The sequence below is a fragment of the Pinus tabuliformis genome, chromosome 3_1, assembly GCF_031772625.1.
Source record: "Pinus tabuliformis cultivar Carrire ecotype Pingquan chromosome 3_1, CPIR1, whole genome shotgun sequence".
In the NCBI taxonomy this organism is placed as follows: Eukaryota; Viridiplantae; Streptophyta; class Pinopsida; order Pinales; family Pinaceae; genus Pinus; species Pinus tabuliformis.
The window spans coordinates 219588299-219610852 of NC_142301.1; the positions used below are offsets into that span (position 1 = coordinate 219588299).

A 22554-nucleotide genomic window follows, 5' to 3' on the forward strand; every position below is an offset into this window, starting at 1 on the left:
CAAGTCAAATTTCATAAGGAGATCACATGTCGGCCTACACAAAAGAAAGAATATGCATGTTGGCTCAATAATTAAGACACAACTGTTTACAATGTAATGTCGTGTCGACCTATTTACATGGGGCAACCACTATATATACTCGCTTGGGATCTTTGCATAACACCAATCTTAGAGCTCGCAAATTTTAGAGATACATTTTCAGTGATCACACAGAAGCTCGCATAGAATCACAGATTACAAGTTCGGATTTCAGAAGGGTTTCTATTCGGTGATCACAGAGAAGTTCGGATGAATGTTTTTGGGTCTTTGCAGAGAGAAGTTCGGATATCACAGTCTGCTGTGTTCGGAGGACTTCAAGGAAAAGGTCTCGGTGCCATTGCAGAAGAGAAAGGTTCGTTGTCATCTCAGATGAACTCGCATTACAGGATTTAGAGTTATCACAGTGATATCATCTCAGTGCTCGGTGCTCAGATTAGTTGGATTGGTTACAGTGGCATCATAGTAATACATGAAGGAGCTCAGATTGATTGCAAAAGGTGATCTCTTCAAGGTCAAGTATGAAGAAGTTTGACAAGGTTGGCAATGGAATTGAAGCATAACAAGGTTGACTTGATGGATGGAGGTTGTCTCTACAAAATGTTGACGGTGTTGGACCCGCCAACATGGCAGGGGATCTGCGCGGTAAGAAGTCCCAACTAGACCTCAGACCGTTTGGTGTAGGAGTCCCAGCAGTGGGTTGTACGGTATCTCCTTGAACGCGGTTGCACTCAGAGGCAAGTAAGATGTCCTTGTTGGTAGCAAGGTTGTGACATGTGCAGCAAGCCAAGGAAGGTGCATGAATGGTTCTAACACACGGAAGGTGGAGTGAGTGCGCCCCTTGGAAACTTGTGGATCTGCCAACATGTCAAGGGATCTGCCTAGTAAGAAGTCCCAACTAGACTTCAGACCGTTTGGTGTAGAAGTCCCAACAGCGGGTCGTACGGTATCGCCTTGACCGCTGTTGCACGCAGAGGCAAGTAAAATGTCCTTGTTGGTAGCAAGGTAGTGACATGCACAAGAAGCCAAGGAAGGTGCATGCATGGTTCTAACACACGGAAGGCGGAGTGAGTGTGCCCCTTGGAAACCTGTGGAAACACTTAGCTTGGACGGGAACACACGAGCAAGGATGCATCATGAATTGGAAGGCAGGCGAACCAACAATCCAAAGTGATGGTTAAACCAACAACACATCTCAGTAAGATTCATACATACATATACAGAAAGAGTCTATACATTCATGCGTAAGCGAACAAATACATATATCATTAGATTAACCAAGTTAACTAAAATACAATAACAACATATGCATGAAACGTGTTGGCTCTCTTATATTAAGAACTGAAATTTCCAATCATACAATACAACCATGACCAACCACTAGTCCCGATAATGGAACGTTATAGTCACTACCGCCTACTCCTCCAAAGAGATGTACTAGCTCTGCACTGTGGAGAAGCCAAGGCTCGTTACAATACTCTCCAAGCTTTCTCTAAGATACTCCTATTGGAAGCTTGGCTGACCAAAAGCCTCTACAAGCGCATGTCACACCCTTGCTACCAACAAGGACATTCTTAGAATTGGGCCTCCCCCACCCTGGCCTCGTTGGGGCGTAATTTTTATTTATTTAAATATTTTTATATGTTATTTTTTTTAATTGTTGTTTTTTAATATTTTTTAGATGTTTTTTTTTAAATTGTTTATTTAATTGTTTTATTTTTATTGTTTTATATGTTTATTTTTAATTGTTTTTTAATTATTTTTAATATATTTTTATTTTTATTTTAATGTTCGTTTTTTCAATTTAATTTTTTTAATGTTTTTTGTTTAAATTAAAAAAAATAGTTTCAATGTTTTATTTTAATTTTTAACGTTTTTTTAGATTTAATGGCATTTATTTTTTTATTTTTTATGTTTTAATTTTTGTTTTTGTTTTTTCGGAAAAAAACTTCAAATTTTGTTATTTTTGATATAACATTCATAAAAATATCATAAATTTTCCTATTTTTCCAATTTTTTTTTTCAATTTTTTCGTAATTTTTTCTTAGGAAGGATTATTCCATCCTTACTAAGTTGGGACCAGCCTACTCTGTATTTGTTTCCACCTTCCATTCTACAAGAGAAGCCTTCATTTCTCAAGGAAAAGACTACAAGCCCCCTTCCTTTGACTCTTTTTGTGATTCTTTAATAAGAGAACAAGAAAAACTCTTACACCTTGGTCTTCTTAATCTTAGATATCTCTTGGAAAGTGTTAAGGTTAAGAAAGAAGATAGTAACCTTATTTATTCCATCCTTACTAAGTTGGGACCAGCCTACTCTGTATTTGTTTCCACCTTCCTTTCTACAAGAGAAGCCTTCATTTCTCAAGGAAAAGACTACAAGCCCCCTTCCTTTGACTCTTTTTGTGATTCTTTAATAAGAGAACAAGAAAAACTCTTACACCTTGGTCTTCTTAATCTTGGAAACTCTTCCAAGAAAGCGTTAGCCGCCCAGCAACAACCAAATTCAAAGAATCCTAAGAAGTCATATCCTAAAAAGAATGGTCCTAAACCAAACAAGGGTCCTAAGCAATTTCAGCCCCAAAATGAAAAATCATTTCAACAAAATGATAAGACAAATAAAAACAAAGGGAAGAAGACTGATAGACATTGCAATTTTTGTAATCGAGATGGCCACTTAGAATCAAAATGCTTTAAAAAGATGGAAACCTTGGAAGCAGCAATGAAGAAGCATAACATCCATTTGGGGCAATCTTCAACTTCAACTTCATCTTCAGGAATGGCACTTTCTGCATGTGGTTGTCAAGCATCTCGGTCTGGCTATGCATTAAATGTATCTTCTTCTTCTCATTCTCATGAGTGGCTCATTGATTCTGGAGCTTCTTATCACATGGCCAGAAACAAAGCCATGTTTTCCTCTTTAAATGATTGTAACACCAAAAATATATATGTTGGTGATGATAGATCTCTTAATGTTGTAGGGACTGGAACTGTTCATCTAGACAATGGTCAGTTTAATGATGTATTATGTGTTCCAACCTTATCCTGCAACCTTCTATCTGTGTATCAGATAACTCATTCAGGTGAAGGTAAAATCGTTGAATTTTCACCTCATGATGTTGTAATCAAGGACTTAAAAGATCCTAAACAGATTTTGGCTACTGGCATTGCTGATGATTCTACAAGGTTGTATAAGTTTCACAACTTTGGGTCATCAAATCTTCCCTCAGTATTTGTTGCTCATAACGATGAAGTGAGCAAACTTTGGCATGAGCGATTTGGTCACTTAAACTATCGCTCCCTTCAGCATCTATGTAAAGAAAATATGGTGACAGGTCTTCCTATGGTATCTTGCAGAGATGGTGTTTGCTCCGGATGTGTACTCGGAAAACATCATCGGGACAGTTTTGAAAAACGTGCCTCTTGGCACGCCTCAGCCCCTTTACAGCTTGTGCATAGTGATTTATGTGGTCCACTTCCAGTTGTGTCATTCTCTGGTTGCAAGTATATCTTAACTTTCATTGATGATTTCTCCAGACGCACTTGGGTATACTTCTTAAAACTCAAGAGTGAAGTATTTAACACTTTTTTGGCCTTCAAGGCCTTTGTTGAAAAACAATCTGGACATCAAATTCTTAAGTTAAGATCTGATAATGGCGGAGAATATGTTAAAAAAACATTCATCAACTATTGCACTGAGAATGGAATTCAAATGCAACATACTGTTCCATATACTCCACAACAAAATGGTGTAGCTGAAAGGAAGAATCGCACCTTAAAGGAAATGGCTAATTGTATGCTACAATCTAAAGGACTTGGTCTTAGTTTTTGGGCAGAAGCAATTAACTGTGCAAATTACATAATAAATCACACTCCTACTAAGGCTTTAAAGAATATCACTCCAGAAGAAGCATGGAGCTCAATCAAACCAGATGTAAGTCACTTTCGTGTTTTTGGAAGTGAAGCGTGGGCCCATATTCCAGATGAAAAGCATAAAGCTTTAGAACCTAAGAGTGAAAAATGTACTTTTGTTGGATATTCTGAAGATGTCGAAGGCTATAGACTTATTCCATTTAAGTCCAAAAATGTTATCATTAGAAGAGATGTAAAATTTGATGAAAATATATCGGCCTGCGAGCCTAGTCCGGTAGATGTGCCACCTCTCCCTATCTCTTCTACCTTTGAAAACATTTCTTTTCAGATGATGAAAGTGAGGATGACAATCCTCCCCCACCATCTCAGGATCCTCCTTCAGCTCCTGAGCTTCCAAAATGGGTTCGTGCTACTCGAGATGCAGCAGGTGATCTTGCCGGTGATCCTACAGATCAGCGACGCACATGTTCTCAGTTGGAGAGAGCCTCTTCTTTACTGGCTCAAGCTCCAGTAAATTATGATCCTGACACCTTTGCAGAAGCTTCAGGCCATCCAGATTGGGAAGCAGCTATGAATGAAGAATATCATTCATTATTGGCAAATGATACATGGGATCTTGTTCCTTTAACAAAGGGACGAAAACTTGTTAGATGCAAATGGGTTTACAGAACCAAGTATGGACCAGATGGGAAGGTTGATAAACATAAAGCTCGTCTTGTTGCTAAGGGCTTTTCACAGGTTGAAGGCATTGACTACACTGAAACCTTCTCCCCTGTTGCCAAAATGAACTCTATCCGCCTTGTTCTTTCCCATGCTGCCTCTTTCAAATGGGAAGTCCATCAGATGGATGTTAAATCTGCCTTCTTGCATGGGGACTTGCATGAAGAAATCTACATGGAACAACCCATTGGCTTCATACAAACAAACTCCAGCCTTGTTTGTCGACTTAAGAAATCCCTTTATGGTCTCAAGCAAGCTCCTCGGGCTTGGTATGCCAAAATGGATAGCTTTCTTTTAGAATCTGGCTTTTCTAGGTGTCATTCTGACAATACTGTCTACACCAAGAAAGTGGGCAACTCTCTTATCATCCTTGTTCTTTATGTTGATGATCTTATCCTTACTGGTAGTGATCCCAACCTTATAAACCATGTGAAGTCTAGCCTCAAAAGGAAATTTGAAATGACAGACTTAGGACACTTACACTATTTTCTCGGTCTTCAAGTCTTGCAATCCAAGGAGGGTATTTCCCTTTCCCAGTCCAAGTATGCTTGTGATATTCTACGTCATTTTCACATGGAAGACTGTAAGCCAGCCCCTTCTCCCTTTCAGTCTGGAGTCAAACTCTCAGTCACTTGTACTTCTCCTGAAGTTGATGCTACCTTATACCGTCAACTTGTAGGAAAACTTTTGTATCTAACCCATACTCGTCCTGACCTTTCCTTTGCTGTTGGCCTTGTTTTTCGGTTCATGCAAAACCCCCGTGAAAGTCATTGGAAAGCAACTAAAAGAATACTTCGTTATGTTCGAGGTACAGTTCAGTTTGGGATTCATTACAGTGTCAAAGCATCTCCTCTATTGGTTGGTTTCACTGATTCCGATTGGGCTGGTGACCCTGATGATCGGAAGTCTACTGCCGGTTATGTGTTCACACTTGGTTCAGGACCTATTACATGGGCTTGCAAGAAACAGGGTGCCATTTCTCTTTCATCAGCAGAAGCAGAGTATCGTGGTGCCGTAGAAGCTAGTAAGGAAGCCTTGTGGCTTTGTCAGAGCCTGTCAGAATTTGGCTTTCAGCAGCAGCATCCGACTACACTTTGGTGTGATAATCAAAGTGCCATTCAGCTATGCAAAGATCCAGTCCAACATCAGCGCAACAAACACATTGAACTGCACATGCACTTCATCAAAAAGCTCATTCATGACCATGTTCTTGAAGTGCAATATTGTTCAACAGATGATCAAGTTGCAGACATCTTCACAAAGGCTCTCACAGAGGCGAAGTTCACTAAACTTCGATTTATGGTTGGAGTTCAGGAAGTTGTCACTAAGGGGGATAGGCTCTAGTGCCTCCTTCCTTCTCCTATTGTGTCATATTTGTAAATCCTTCAATCCTATCCCAAGTTGTTCTTAAGGGGGGATGTTAGGATATTCCGACACATAGGAAATAGTTAAGTACAACTTGGTCTAGTATAGAGTTAGGTAAAGTGTGTTTCTTTACCGTTGTACATTTTGTAACTTACAATCCGACGGTCACGATATGTAGTGATCCGACGGTTCATTCTCTCCTCGGTATTACCGACACTTGTCCGTGGCTTGACACCCGATTGGTCCATGAATTCTATTTAAAGCGCCTGGAGGGTCATTTGTAGGGTAATCCGTGCATGAGAGAAGCTTATGTAAATTTTCATTCTTTGATTAATAAATTGCCTGAAGTGGCCGCGTTGGCTCAGGCCGTGGACTGTTTCCCTCTTTGAGGGTTTTAACCACGTCAAAAATACTGGTGTATTGATCTGTGATCTGGTTGTGAGCGGTGTCCTTTTGGTGTTCTTTCTGAGGAACTTACCCTGTAAATTCCTACAGTTTCACATCATTTTTAGCGAAGAGATATGCAAAATGTATATTTTTTGTCGGAGTCGTCTAACGAGGCGGAGGAATTGCCCGGATGGCCAAAAGTGGCCAGAATCCGGGCAAAAAATTTCAAAATATCTTGTAGAGGGAGTGTTTGAATCGTATTTTTGATGGTGGAAATGGATTCAACACCATCAAAAACGTCTAGGACACCTAAAATTTTGAAGTTTAACAACTGTAACTTGGATTTACAAAAATCCTTGTCGGATTTTCTCTAAATATAACCGGAGTTTCCATAACTTTCCGAGCAACTCCTCCGCCTCGTTAGACTACGCATTTTTTGTCCACTGTTTAAAATTATTATTTTTTAGTGACAATTATTTTATGTGTATTGAAGTATTAATTAATGATATATAAATATATAAAAAAATCCTAACCTCAAAATATTAATGCTATTATTATTCTTTTTTATTTTGCAAAAAAAAAAAAAAATTCATTATAAAAGAACATTGCAAAGAAAAACAAACATGTTAGGACGAAAAACAAGGAGAGGAATAAGACAACTTAAAAAATGAAATTGTGCATACTTAAGACAAGAAAATTTAAAGTGTCAAAAATATGCCTTAAAAAAAATTGTTGATGCTTTTCAAAATCCACATGGAAATCACAAACATTTAAAAAAATTATCCACAATTAATACATTAGAAAATCTAAAGTGTTAAAAATAAACCTTATAAAAGAAGTGGTTGATGTTGCATCAACACTTTTCAAAATCAGCATGAAAATCACCAACATTTTAAAAAAATTGTTCATATTTGATACATAAAAAATTTTAAAGTGTCAAAAATATGCTAAAAAAAAAGATGTATTCTGAATCAACACTTTTGAAAATCAGTGGATTTTTTTGCTACCTCAAAAAAATAGGTAATCGGTACATATCCCATTTCAAAGTTTACATTGTTATATCGGGATTCCTCCCATCGGTGAAAGTCCGTAAAGAGCAGGGGACATTGGCTGAGGTGATAGTGAGTCATTGTCCCATTTTTGTCATTTGGTCTAGTAGTTGTCCCTTAGGACCCTGTCTTAGGATCCCTGCTAGATTGTGTGGTAACAAAACCATAGTGAAAAATTACTGTTGCAAATTAGGAAGCTTAAGAAGGACAAGAAGTCGTTGGAAAACATGGTACAATAGCGTATCTTGAAGAAAGCATCAAATGTAGAAATTCAAGTTGAAACAAAAGGAGAAAATACCGATATAGTGAATATCACAACTCAAGAAGTTGACAAGGCAGTTAAAACATATTTCGATGTTGTAGTTCAAACGATGAAAAATCCAAATGTTTTGTAACCAACATAACAACATCAATGTTTGAAGTAAATAAGGAAATTGCTACACACATGATAAGGGAAAATCAAACAACAAGATCTCCTTATCGACATTCGAATCATAAAAGCAGACGACTCAATCAGTTTGCATATCAGTATCACTCGAAACAGAAACAATGAACTTATGTTCTGAAGACTACTAATGTCAGTATAATTCAGTATTGTGATAAAAATTCACACAAAGTATCCAACAACCACAAGATTACACAAAAGATCAATTTAGCCTGGTCAGATCCCTTCTTAGTTCAACAATTTTATTTATCACTCAAAGGATCCTATCATCTTGTATCGAAGTTGAAAAATCGAAGAATTCTGAAAGATGTGAATAGATTACAAGACAAAAAAACAAATGACACACCTTGCTAGTAATAAGCTTTGAGAAAAATCTTTTTGAAGAGGAAGACAATGTTATGAATATAATTTATATAAAATAAATAAATATAAATAAATAAATAATAGTCATAATAGTTAATTAAATAATAATTATTTAATGAAGAGGCATGTCTCTAAGGACATGACCATTCATGAAAGGGCACCTACCTAGGTATATAAGCATACCCTCATTTGTAACAATTCAATCATTTCATATCTTCTATACATTCTTATATAATATATTATTGTCCTATCGTGGATATTTATATATTTCAAATCTTGCAAGTATTTTGCTGTGTTTACGAACTTTGTTCATAACAAATGTTAGCTATTCAAAATAGACCTGATACTCACATTCAAACACAATAATTTTGTCCTCAAAATAATCCTAATTATAACCTTCTTTTTACCAGAACTTCGGTTTGGAAATTTGGCCTCAACAGGGATACGTCACTGCTCTCAAGAGAGGCTTGAAATTCAACCTTCCATACTGGAATTCGGCCCTCTACACAGATCTAAAATTCGACCTTCGAAGGGAACATATTTCGGCCCATAGGAAAAGTTTTGCAATCAACCTTCTGACTAGGGCGAGAAACCTTCAAAAGGTTTGCCGAAAATCCTTTCAAAATAAGCCAGAAAACCCTTCCAAAATAAGCCAAAAACCCTTAAAAAATGTGCCAAAAATCCTTTCCAGAAAGTCTTTCCAAATCAGCTCTTCAATTTTGATTCATGAGGTATGAACCTTAGAATGCCTTTTCTTCGCTTGTTTAAACATATCCAAACTTGCTTGAGCGTGTGGCTTGAAATGCTCCTTCTCATGCCTGTTTATAGTGCATCTGAGGTCTAGACTAGGCTGACTTGTCCACTGGTTAGTTTGGTTTGTGCAACTGGTAGAATGTATTGTGAATATTTGAAAAATCATTTCTCCTCAATCGTGAGGAGTTTGAGGGAGCACCATATACCATTGGGAAGGTCTTGAAATAAGAGTTCCAACCATATATGTTATGCTGCCATTTGCGTTGGGTAAATTGAGTAAAAATGCATTCAAAGATAGGGTATCCAAATGAGGCATCAAAAATCCAAAACCTATTTTTCGAAATATGATATTTGAATATGTAACTTTCTCTTTCATTTGGACAACCTTTGACATCGATGGCAACTTTCAACCTACTCCCTCTTTGTCATTGATGGCAACCATCATTCTCCCACTATGATTGTGCTTCCTCTGTCTTTGTGCTTCTTGATTTTTCTCTCCCCCTTTGACATCAATGGCTAAAGGTAAATCCCCTTGACAATCTCTCCCGTTGTCTTTCTTTGTCAAAGATTGTGCAAATTAATTTGGAACAGAAATTTCTCCTAGTTTCTATCTAAGATCAATGTCACATGGTTTGGGTTTTGTAATGATTAGGTTCGGTTCGTGTTCAAATTTTTTGATGGAGTTTGGATAAGGTTCGCCGTTAGGTTCGTTTATATACATTTTCTATATGTATAGATATATTAACTTGAAAATGAAATATAGGATAAAATTGTAAGGAATCAAGATCAATAAAAAAAATTCTATCACAAAGATGGAAACTGCAAGGATAAATTACAAGCTTGAGTTGTGACATGAGGTTATGAGTTTTGATCTATGGACTTGGTTAATGCCCATGAGGTTCGATGAGGTTCGCCGAACCTCAAAATATTTTTTTAAGGTTCACCAAAATTCGAACCTCAAGGTTGAAGTTCGACGAACCTTGTGACATAGTCTAAGATATTCAAATGTCTCTCTGGGAAGTGGTTTGGTGAAGATGTCTGCAATTTGTTCCTTCATCCCTGTTACCACTCAATTTAGCAGGGGTTCTAATAGGGGTTCCAAAGGGACCAATACTAGTTTAAGTGGCAACAACGAGACAAGGATCCATTGTCACCTCAGTCGATGTCCCCTGATCTTTACGGACTTTCATCAATGGGAGGAGTCTCAGTATGGTGGAAATCACTAGAATGATGAGGTCAATAACAATGCAAAATTTGATTTCCAAAGCCCATTCAAGGGAGAGCCTCAGATAATAGGTTGCTTGTTTTAGAAGCAAAAGAAGGGTTCTCCAAGAAAGGCTTGAGGGAAGGATGACCTCGGGCTTAGGAATATTTCAAAAAATGATGAATGCCTAAGATCAGAACTTTCAAAATCCCTCACTTGTGATTGATGTGTTTATACTAGGTTTCAACGTGAGGCAATGATGGCTCATTCAATGGAAAAATTCAATTAAAGTGTAAGCTTTGGGAGAAGCTAGGGTGACTTTCCATGAAAAACCTTGAGAGAAATGCTATAAGAGACCAAGGGTTGAGAGATATATTGTGGTAAAGGCCCATCCAGTGATCACCTATAGCTAACATAAAAAGGTTTCGAATGATGAACTACAAAGTGAAAACCTTCAAGAAATACCTAAGTCAAAGCAACTTCAAGGGTTCCCTGTTATGAATATAATTCATAACAAGTAAATAAATAGAATAAATGTAAATATTAAATAATCAAAAATTGATTATGTTAAATAGTCATTATGTTAAATGAAAAGGCATGTCTAAAAGACATGTCTAATCATGAAAGGTCACTTGTTTAGGTATAAAAGCAAGGCCTCATTGTAACATTCATATCACTTATACATTTTTTATATATAATAAATTATTATTACAAATACCTCTTGTGTATTTTTACATTCAAGTCTACAAGCTATCAGTTTTTATGCTTCAGTGGTATTAGAGGCATGGCGCACAATATAATCATGTGGGTCTTTGAACGTTGTTTGCCGCACAATGTGCTATTACATTCATGTCCTGAATGCGTTGAGTAGTTTAGTAAAATTCAAGAAGCATTTCAGCGTTTAGAAAAATCATACACAAAAGTTAAAGCATGTCGAAGGGAAATCGATAATAAGGAAGATGATAGCGACAATGAAGAAACGAAACAAGATCAAGATGAGGACTATCTTGAGAAACAAGGAAATGAACAATATCATATCAATAAAGAAGAAGTGGTCAATGAAAACCTACCATTGGTGGCTCTTGAGAAAAAACAGGTTTTTGAAGATCAGTGTTACGGGGGAGTGTCCCCCCCCTCTCGATCCCGCTTCCAATCCGTGCTCCGGGCAGGAGCGACTCAAGAGTGGGTCGGGAGCTCGCTCCCTAAAAATTTTTTTGCTCCCTGCCTTTTCGCGAGCGTTTTGCCTTTTTTGCAATTTTTGTTTTGTAGTAATGTCGAAATGCAATTTTTTTTGAAAGAAACAAATAATTTTTGAGTGGGGCAGTTTAATGATCAAGTCTATGGCCCTAGTATTGATATGCTATTCATGGTAATGTTAAATTCTTAAAGTAAAAGTGACCTTTTACTTAAATTTTTAACATTACCATGAAATGACTCAAGATGTTTGAGAGTGGTTCCGGCCTCATTGGATTTCATATGGAGAAAGTAGAATTTTAGATTTCATTCAAAATCTAGCAAACTTATCAATTTTTCAAGATTTCAGGATTGGGGGATTGCAATGTTTCCATTGAATTTTGTCATGTACCTTGATGTTAGTGACATTGGTTGTTGAACTCCTCTATCATGACCCTCCTAAAAATGTACACATCACTCAGACAAAATCTTGACTTGACATGCTATGATTTTTCTATCTTATGTTAATGCTCAGAGGGTGATATTAATGACAAAGATCTTGATTTTCCAACAAGACTAAAAAATTAAACATTTCTTGTGGTGGCAAGAGGCCCAAGCATAAGAAATAGATAATAGATTTACTTCTCTTTTCTGGTTTCTAGTAGTTTTTATAACTATTGACTCCTTCATATTTATTATGATATTTTTTTAAACAATATATGACAATTTAAGTTTGAAGTTGGCAATTATAACTCATTAGTAATGAATTATGAATATGATGCTTCATGAAAGTTGAAATTTGTTTCATTTCATTTCATTTTATAACATTTCATTTCATGTTAGATATTATTTGTTGTAATGGTTACACTTAGCTTACAAGTACAACTTTGGTGATCAATGATGATAATTGTTATATATTGAATTTTGAAAGCTTGAAACTTTAAGATTGATGAATCATGAGACTCAATATGTTGTATGTTACTATGTTACTAGTGGACATGGTTGATGAAGATTATAACTTCTAGATGATTGTTGTTATATGGTTCAATCTATGTTTTTTTATGTTTTTAATATCTACTTCATTATTCTACATGTTTTTGTTGACATATATGTATCAAAATATATAAAATATATATATTATATAAAAAACGCTCTGGGATTCGTTCCCAAACCGGGAGCTTCTGAAAATGTCGCTCCCGCACCCATTTTCGCTCCCACTCCCAAGTAACACTGTTGAAGATATAGAATCTATAAAAGAGGATGTAAAATAGTTTAAAATGATGGACATTAGCTTCAAGATCAACGAGGATGAGAAGGAAAATCATAATGCCTTCATGAACATCAATCCTGAATCAGTAACTGAAGCTGATACAAAAAATGGGTAGGATTTATTACAATGTCCTGTCAGACTTGATCATGCTGCAGACTGTGGAACTCCTACATCGAAGCAGAATTGGTGTAATAACAGTAACCAACAGGAACAAAAATATGCTTGTGCTGCTTTTGTAAGGGGGTTTTCTGATTTCAGTTACAGGTTTACAAGATTTCAAAACAATTCCTCTAATCGGCAGATCCGAAGTTCGAATTGTTGGGAGCAAAGGAAGAAAGAGGAGGTGCTCTTCCTTACTGTCATGGAACCTTCATTTGTTATGCCTCCTGAAAAGCGGAATTACAAATGGGATTTCCAAGAGCCCAATGGTAGAGAAAAAAAATGTGCTACTACATCATCTCGGGGCCCACCACCTCCTTTGAAAATGGGACCCAACGAAACAGTTTTTAGTATACTTTGTGTTGGATCAAATATTGGAGGTATAATTGGCAAGGGAGGCATCATTATAAAGCCAACCAGACAAGAGCCAGGTGCAAAGATCAAAATTGAGGGTGTTCTAGACTGCGAGGAGAGAGTTATTGTTATTGTAGCTCCAGAGAAGGATATAAAAGGGGACAAGGAAAACCACATCAGAAGCTCAGGAAATCAGATATCCACCATGATGCCACGCCGCACAGTCCAATCTCGTGAAAGCCACATAAACTTCGTTAATGATTATCTGATCCCTTGGTACATCGATAGCCATCAACACGAAGGCACAAAAACAACCTGCGATGGTGAAATGAGATTTCAATCCGATAAAGGAAATCATACCTCGAAAGACAATTTTATTTGTTTTTCTGCAGCGAAATCAAAAATATTTCCAGCGAGGAGCTCTAAAACATCGCGCAAAATCTACTAAACAACCTAACATCAAACCTATACCGACATAACCTGGCCATCGGGAGAGAAGTACTCAACCTATATCGACATAACCTGGCCATCGGGAGAGAATTACTCTTCTGGGTATACAGCAAGCGATGCATAATCCGAAAACCGATCGATGTCAACGATTTACTGAATTTCATTTCCTCCATGGGATTCAAAGATCTCAGAGACATGATAATTGACAACGATTTGCATTCGATAAAGCCCGAGGTATCGTTACTCGTTGTCTGCACTTTTCATAGCACGGTGCTCGGTTACAGGCTGCCGAGAAATTCAGACAAGGGCTCCATCTCTACAGGGATGAATACTATTATGTTGATGAAGCTAAGTGTCAAACAACCCTCTGATTGCTGCGTCTGTCCAACCGATGAGGAGCCGCACTCGCACACACCGATTAAGAGGGGTTGCTGCCCCCCGCCGTCAAGCGTTGCGCCCCAGTTCATGCGTCATACGTTACGGTGCCCGGTGACGTATCACGCCTTTTAAAAGGATTATGGCGTCGACGGTTCAATCCCTCATAGATGATTAACTTATATGACATGTGAACCCTCCGTAGCGTGAATCCTCTCGTGGCAGCGTTGACCAGACCACCACACGTAATCGCAGCAACAAAAGTATAGGTACGTTATATTACGACAATATAATTAAATTAATTAAAATTAATTATTTTATATAAATTGATTAATTTAATTAAAACATATATATATATATTATATTAAAAAAATCAGTATTAAAAAAAACAAAAATCAGTAAAAAAAATTATTATTACCCCACTTGTGTTTTACCAAGTTTCTCCAAAAGGGAGACATGGGGAAATTGTTAATTTTAGGTATGTTCTATGCTGAGAGCAAATTTACTTCAATTTTCCATATTAGCTCAATATCAATTCCAGATTAGCAATCACATTTAGCCATAGTTTTTAAAACCGGCCCAGAAAACCGGTTACCGGTCTAACCGGCCGGTTGGAGGGCTGGCCGGTCTGAACCGGCCCTTCTAACCCGGTTTACACCCCAACGTGCCCAAAAATAGGCCCTAACCGGTAAAAACCGGCCGGTTTAGGGCGGAACCGGCCGGTTTATAGCAAACCGGCCGGTTCCGTCCTAAACCGGCCGGTTTATGGACACTGTTCACTGTTAAGTTATTATCATTGTACCACTGTCACTTCTTATGATCAATAATATTGTTGCTAAAACCAAAATAGGACAGTCAATATCTTGTTGTCCTACATCATTTGAACTTTCCTAATAAATACAAAGTCACCTTCTACAAAAGACTTTCTCAAGATACACTGCTACTTGTCACTGTTAGTGTTACTGTAAATGATGAAAACCCTTAGTCATGAACTGTGTAGTTTTTAAAATTCTCACTGTGATTAAATATGAAATAATAGTCCCTTTTTTGGTTATATTATCAAGATGCTTTTGCTTAATGTTGTTGCCTTTTGACTTGCAAAGATGACTCCAATTGTTCTTAGTATAACTAAAGATATGCCTTCAATTATAATGCTCTGAGCTAAAACACAACACTAAATTCAATCATTGGCTTAGTGCATTTTGATACTTTAAGTTGTTCAACAAGACAATGAGATTGCGGAGGGGGTCAATGTCATATATTCACAATGGGATACCTAACAAAGGTGTCTTTTATTCATATATCACATATGTCACTTCAACACTTGCTAATCTTTTGCTTATTGCAAAGTCCGAAAACTCATAAATCCAGGGCTTATCAAGATTCACCAATGGCTGCAAAAGGATAGCTTTGATCTGTTCAACAGTCAACTCAAGGATCCTAATAATATTTATTCACCAATAAGAGTTGAAATTTTTCCCTTAACAAGAGATGTCCTACTCCTAACTTCTATAGATTTGTAGAGAGAATAAATATGCAGACTGAAGGACATTACATCCGGCCGGTTTATAACTTAACTGAAGACTTGTAGTAGGCCAATGGCCTCATAGCTTGCAGCATTGTTTTTGGACTTTATAGGCCATTTAGAGCCTCATTTCTTATGTATTTTGCTATTTTGTCGATGATATGTATTGCACTCGGTGCCATTTTGATATATTCACCTTTGCATGGTATATAAATGAGCAAACTTTGCATATTTTGTCTCTATTGGCTTGGAATCATGGTTTTACATCTTAAAAATAGTTTTGTTTCATTAAAAATTAATTATTTAATGTATTTTTTAAAAACCGGTTCGTTTAGACCAAACCAGTCCCGGTTAGACCGGTTCCGGTTGGTAAACCGGTTCATTAGGTGGACCGGTTCGGTCACCGGTTCCGGTTTTAAAAACACTGCATGATTTAGCATGATAGTAAAATGCAGATAGAACATAAACATAAATTGCAGAAGAAAAGCCAAGACAAGACGACACAAGATGTGGCACCAGCCAGGGACAAACCCCAATGTGGGGAAACCCTTGATCAATTCTTCCTATGTTCGTCAATAGTTCAACAGAGAAAGAGAGATAGTACATATACATTAGAAGTCAACATTTTGACTTGACAAAATAAGAGCAGAGATCTTCACTAAGAAGATAACACATGAGGTAGCTTATCAGAACTCAGGTGAAGACAGACTGCTTCAATTGATTCTCCAAAGTGATTCCATCACCATGCTGCACCCGTCACAGAGCTGTTCTCATCTCTGTGCTGCTCCCATCACTGACCTGCATTCATCACTGCTATGCTGCATCTCATCACGCTGCACTAATCATCACTGTGCTGCACCCATCATGTTGCACTTTCTCATCACTATGCTGCATCTCAACATGCTGCACTAATCATCACTGTGCTGCACCCATCATGCTGCACTTCCTCATCACTATGCTGCATCTCTGTCACTGTGCTGCACTTCATTATATTATGCTGCACCCAATATACTGCATCTAATATGCTGCAACTATTTACACTCAATGCATACCAGCCTTAGCTGCTTGCTATGGCTTACAGCCTAGCAGAGCAGCTAGGCTATAGTTGCAGACTCCTTCAACAGGTCCATGCAAACAGCTTTGCCCTCAGTCCTCTAATATAGAGACAGCTGCTCCCAAACATGCCTAAATCATGCCTTAGAACAGCAGTCTTTACTACTGCTGCTAGGCTTCCTTTTATGACTGCACCTAGTCACCGATCTGCTCCTAGTGCATCTCCATACATGTGATAAGGCTTCTCCTATGACTACGTAGGAAGGTCTCCTTGTCAATGTGATGATCATCCTTCATTAGGACAGCGTTTATAGGGCTCCTTCCTTGACAGCGAAGAGCCCTCATTCTTATCTGCAGCTAGGGTATATCCTTTCTTTTGGACTGCGTCTAACTGTGTGAGCTACAGCTAGGGCAACGTATATAGGCTTCTCAAAGTGCCTTGACTGAGTCTAAAATTCCCTTTAGAACTGCGGCTTAGAACAGCGGATTAGTGTCACTTGCTAATCCTGTGTTTAGGGCTTTCCTTCGTGTTAAGAGTTGTCCTTCATGACAGCGTTCAGGTTACCCTTCATGACTGCGTATTAGACTTCTTCGTAGGGCAGCGTTAGGGCTTCTTTGTGGCTGAGATAAGGGCTGTCCTCCATGGCAGCGTTAAGCTTCTTTATGGCAGCATAGAGCCTTCTCTATGGCAGTGTTTAAGCTTCTCCATGACAGCGTAGAGCTAGGGCATCTTCTTCTTAGGGCAGCGTATACTATTAGGATCTTTCCTCCCACCAAAACCCAAAGACAAGTGGAGAGGAAGAGATCAGAAGAGGTTTGTCTAAAATGACTTGCAAGGCACCTCTTTTTATACTAAAACGGGGAGGACAAGTGGGGACAATTTGGTTGTTGGCCGACCTTGACGAATTGTCCCATAACACAAATAAATTAATATCTCCATGAATACATGTCGGAATTGGATGATCTTTAGATCAATCTTACACCTCTTGACGAGAGGAATCCAAGAAAAATATCACCTGCCATGAATAAGTAGATCCACATGGAATTTGGCTCTAGTTGCCAATTTTAACAGAATTGTTTCTCCAGCTGATGCATTGCCTCTGGAGTCTGGAAAATGTGGGGGGCACGTCCCTATAGAACACTGGATTTTTCTGGTCCCCAGCTCCTATAAATGTGTATGAATCATTTCAACTGCTGACTGCTCGATGTCCAAAATCATCCTGCCTTGTTTGCCCATTTTTTCACATTGCTCTCTATTCTATACATCCAGTCAGCAGTTTGTTCTGTGCTCTGGTGTTTTTTTTGCAAGTATTGGAGTGAAGCTCAGGTTTCCATGCCATGTAATTTTTGCATGTGGAATTACTCTATCACAATCAGTTTATGTTATTTTTGTTCTAAACTCTGTCTGAGATCTTTTGTGTTGATCTCATATATAATATATATTTGTAATATTGGTATTTCTTGGATGTGCATATTTTCAGAATTGAAAGAATCTAACATGTAAAACAATTTTGAGCAGCGTAGTTTAGAGGCAGGAGAATTAACTATTGCACTGCATTTTCCTTGGAGATGTGGGAAAACCCTACACATGTTGATTGTGCTGTGAATGGACAAGTCCATCTTAAAGAACAATTGTGTTTCATGATTATGGTTCTCATACAGAAGATGAATAGCTTTCTTTGTTATGTTCCACTTTCACCTTTGTATTGATTCTTTTGGTACTTGTGATATGGCAGATCAAAGGTGAGATCAGAAAGCCGGTATATTGTGCATTGCTTGGTTTGCTTCAAGATAAGGACTTGGCTGTGAAAGTATGTTTATCTTCATGCCATTGTGTAAAATATGTGCAAAGTTTCCACCATTCTCATATGAAACGTTATCTGTTTATTATGGAGGCTTGCACTTTTTGTGTTTGCAGAATAGCATTTCTTCTGCTCTAAGTTATCTACATTCATGCGCTTTGCTGATAAAATGGATACTGCCTGAACCAATTTGATTCAAATGGATGTGTCTTACTTCATTGTTGACATTTTCTTCCATTTTATAACTTGTGAGTTTTCCGTTCTTCAGCTTGCATCTTGCCGATCTTTGTGTTCTCTCATGGAGGATGTTCAGTTCTATGAGGAAGACTTTGTGGAGTATGTACCAGCGTGCTTGGACATGTGCTTTCAGACTATGCAAAACGTGCAAGAGTTTGACTCAAAGGTTAACTTTTTATTACCTTAATTTTAACTTGTAATTCTCAAACACATGTTTTATTAGCTTTTTCTTCATTTTAGTCATCAGTGGATAGGAGAGCACATTCAATACATTTTGCCTTTTTTTTCTCTTCTTGTTTCATTTTTTTTCATTATACTGGATGGGACCATAGTTGGTCATATATGATACAGATCCTCTGTGAATCTGAGCCATATCCTGGGTTTATCTAGGATGGATATGCATCTATATGGCTTCCATGTGGGGACCTTCATTTTCTTCACAGAAGAAAAGAATTGATTATATAACAGATTATGAGAAAAGAAAATAGATAAAGCGCTTGTCCTCTGTTTCCTTAATGGCCTGAATTACAACAATGGTTTACTCTGGATTGCATTTGAACAAAATTGGAGTTGCCTTGTTAACTAAAGAACTAGGATAGAGATTTCTGCGAGGGAACTGATGTTTTAGTATTTAGAAGAAAGATGATTAGGAGAATGTTGTTTCCAACTTTCCACATAAAGCACTTTGCCAATGCTATGATCATCTAAAAAAGAATGGACCTAAGGATGATAGAGAGCCATCAAGGGAATCAATCGCACAAATTTCCTCATTTCAGTTTTTTTTTTTTTTTTTTTTTGTCTTTCACAATGTCACTTCATCACTATTCTTGTTCAAGTGTTCTAAATGAGTTGAATTGGTTCATTAAACATGTTCATTGAGTTGTCAGCATGGATTGGTTCATCAAAAATGTTGATTGAGTTGTCAGCTTGTTATGAATAAGATTTATATAAAAATAATACAAATAATGTAAATATTAATAATAATGAATAACAGTTAATTAACTAATAATTAGTATTGAAGAAGCATGTCTCTACGGGCCTGGTCGTTCATGAAATGGCACTTGCCTAGGTATACAAGCAGACCCTCATTTGTAACATCATCTCATATCAATTCTTTTATACACTATTCAATATTTACATTTCTATACTTAATAAATGTTTTCATGTACAAGTGTTTTGAAGATTACTACATAGTACTAACTTTGTTCATAACATTGGTGTCAGAGCATTCCTCTGAGTATATGAACTTTGTTCGTAACATTGGTATCAGGGCTGTTCAATCCTCTTGTTAGAAAATCAGAAAGGCAGAAAGATTTTCTTATGTTGATAATTACTTGCGATATTCTTATGTTCTTATTAACTTTCTTATGTTCTTATTAACTCTCTTATGTTCTTCTTTTATCTTTGTTTCATCAAACAATTATCAAAAGCAAAATATGAAGATCGGGAACACGAGATGTAGGCGGACAGCCAGGGCTAAAACCCCTATATAGGGGAAATCCCAGTCAAGAACTCTTCCCTCAGTAATTCAGTTTGAGATGGACCAAGACCCTAGACCAACAAACTTTCCTCCTCCATCAAGTCAACCTTCCAAGATGATATAGTAGTATCTTCTTATCCAACAATTGCAACCTAGCAACAATCCAGAAATTCGACTTCCCAGTTGTAGAATTCTGACCCCTAGCATCAGAATTTCAGCCTCTTAGTTACTGTAGAATTTCGACCCCCTTCCAGTAGCCGCACAACTTCACACGTGTGGGAAAGAGAGAAAATTTCGATTTCTTATGCTTGTGAGAGACCTCCTTCTCCTTAGCTATCCTTCTTCCTCTTCTTCCTTGAAATTTACACTTTTTTTGGCCCTAGAAGTTGCAGATCAAACTTGTTGAGTGGATGAAAAATGAGGTCGAGTTGATGGCCTTTATATAGTGATTTTGCTGCCTAGATTTAGGCCGACTTGTCCAGTTTGAGGCCGACTTGGTGGAGGAGGCCTAGAAGACTTATTTTAATAGAAAATAAATTTCTTTCTTGACAAATAATTCCCAAGAAGGGTTCTTTACATTATGACATAGACAAGGACACTTGACACAAACCCTAGAAGCCTACAATGGAGGCTTTGACCTAAAAACAATTGACCCAAGCATGAAACCCATGCTTTAATAAGTCAATTTTAATAATAAGTAAATTTTATTTTCTTTCTTTTGACAAATACATTATATTGTGACTTAAATACATTTATGAAGACTGAACCTAGTTACATTCTTCAACACCTCTGGTGCTCAATCGTCGCACAGAGCCAGTTTGATCTGGCCTTTTTGGCCATCAACCTATCGTCAACTTCGTTGCCGTCATGATCTAAGTGTTCCACAATACAATTTTGGAGATTTTCCAATTTTTCCATTAGGCCTTTAGCGATTACAAAAAAATAAAAATTAGGCATATAAGAAAAAAGGGTGATTTTTTTATTATTAAAACAAGGAAAAAAGGGAATTAAAAAAATTATAAAAAAGGATATATATATATATATATATATATATATGTTTTAAAACTCTGACTCCGGTGCGGAAATGGATGAGGGTCGACTCCGACTCCGAATTCAACTTGATATCAACTCGGCCGGTTTGATTTCAACGACTCGGTTGTTGTAAAAAATACATTAAATATTTATTTATTTATTAAAAGACATAATTTTAAAGACTTACGTTCATGTTTCCAAACACAAAGCTTTAGAATATAGAGAGAAGACAACATATGATCAAAGTAGGCTCATGAATATATCCATTATATCGAAATGGCACCCAATGCACTGTCCAATACATATGTGAATGATGATATAGAGATCAAAACAAAAACACATAACCAAGGAGGCTAGAAATGGCCTCTAAAACAAAAGTAAATTGTGATAGTGAAACACCACTAGTCACCATTGACTAGTACTACTGGCTACTGTTAGAGGAGCCAACATCATCTGGTTGAACCTCTGAATCAGAGTCAGACAGGGAAACCCGTGGCTCCTCCTCCTCATCATCTCCAACTGCAACTGTAGAAGTGGTAGCACTAGTAGGCTGTGTAGCAGCTGCACGTTGAGATAGACGAGATATGCGCTTTCGTCGTGGGTGAGTAGAGGAAGCGCCTGCAACTGGAGGACTTGGGGCTGGCCTGAGGCTGGTACAAGTGGATATGCATTCAACTGAACATTATGTTCGAGTGATGCCTCCACCTGTAAATCCTAATCAAGATCTTCATCAGAATCAAACTCTGCTAGATGACTCTCCACTACCCAATCTGACTACCCAATTTGATGTTGGATCAATATCTTCCAATACAATGGGATCTGAATTAGGTCTTTTGTTCAACAACTGGTTGGGTCTGAGCCTGAGGTTGTATTGGACATAGACTAGATCATTTAACTGTTTTTGATCCAAACAATTTCTCTTCTTTGTGTGAATCCACTTAAAGACAGACCAATTGCGCTCACACCCAGTAGCACTACAAGTTTGACTCAAAATATGAATTGCAAACTTATGCAATTGAGGACAATGGCTACCAAAAGCCTCCCACCATTGTGCTGCAAAAAATATATTAGTGTAATGAGTTGGCTCAACAAATTATATCCAACTTTCAAATTATAAACAATTTAACAAAATAAGTATTAAGAATTTGAAAATTGAAATTTTTGTTTACCTGGCTCATTTGCTTCCCTTTCAATCTTTGCTAGGTTCTTCCCAAAGGTACTTGTGTCTTTGCTGAAGGTTGTGATCTGTCGGTGTATATCTAGCTGATCACACTCCAATGGGATCATGTGATCAATGCAGTCAATCAATCCATCTCTAACCTCCCCACCCAAAGCTCCTGCCTCTAGAGCTTTATAATGATATCGTGGGTTCAAAAAATACCCAGCTGCATGTATAGGGTGATGGAGTTGATTGTTCCATCTTTCATCAATGATTGCCCAAATGGGCCCA

The 22554-nt window shown here is 37.5% G+C and overlaps 1 protein-coding gene across 4 annotated transcripts in view; it reads left to right on the forward strand.

The window, feature by feature from the left end:
- Positions 1–22554, forward strand: part of LOC149186580 (ARM repeat superfamily protein) — a 482448-nt gene that overhangs the window by 170056 nt on the left and 289838 nt on the right. For all 4 annotated transcript variants that reach the window (XM_089411041.1, XM_089411042.1, XM_089411043.1 and 1 more), the window contains 2 exons: positions 18290–18364; positions 18624–18758. In XM_089411041.1, the coding sequence (XP_089267167.1) occupies positions 18290–18364; positions 18624–18758 (210 nt within the window). The remainder of the gene's footprint in view (positions 1–18289; positions 18365–18623; positions 18759–22554) is intronic.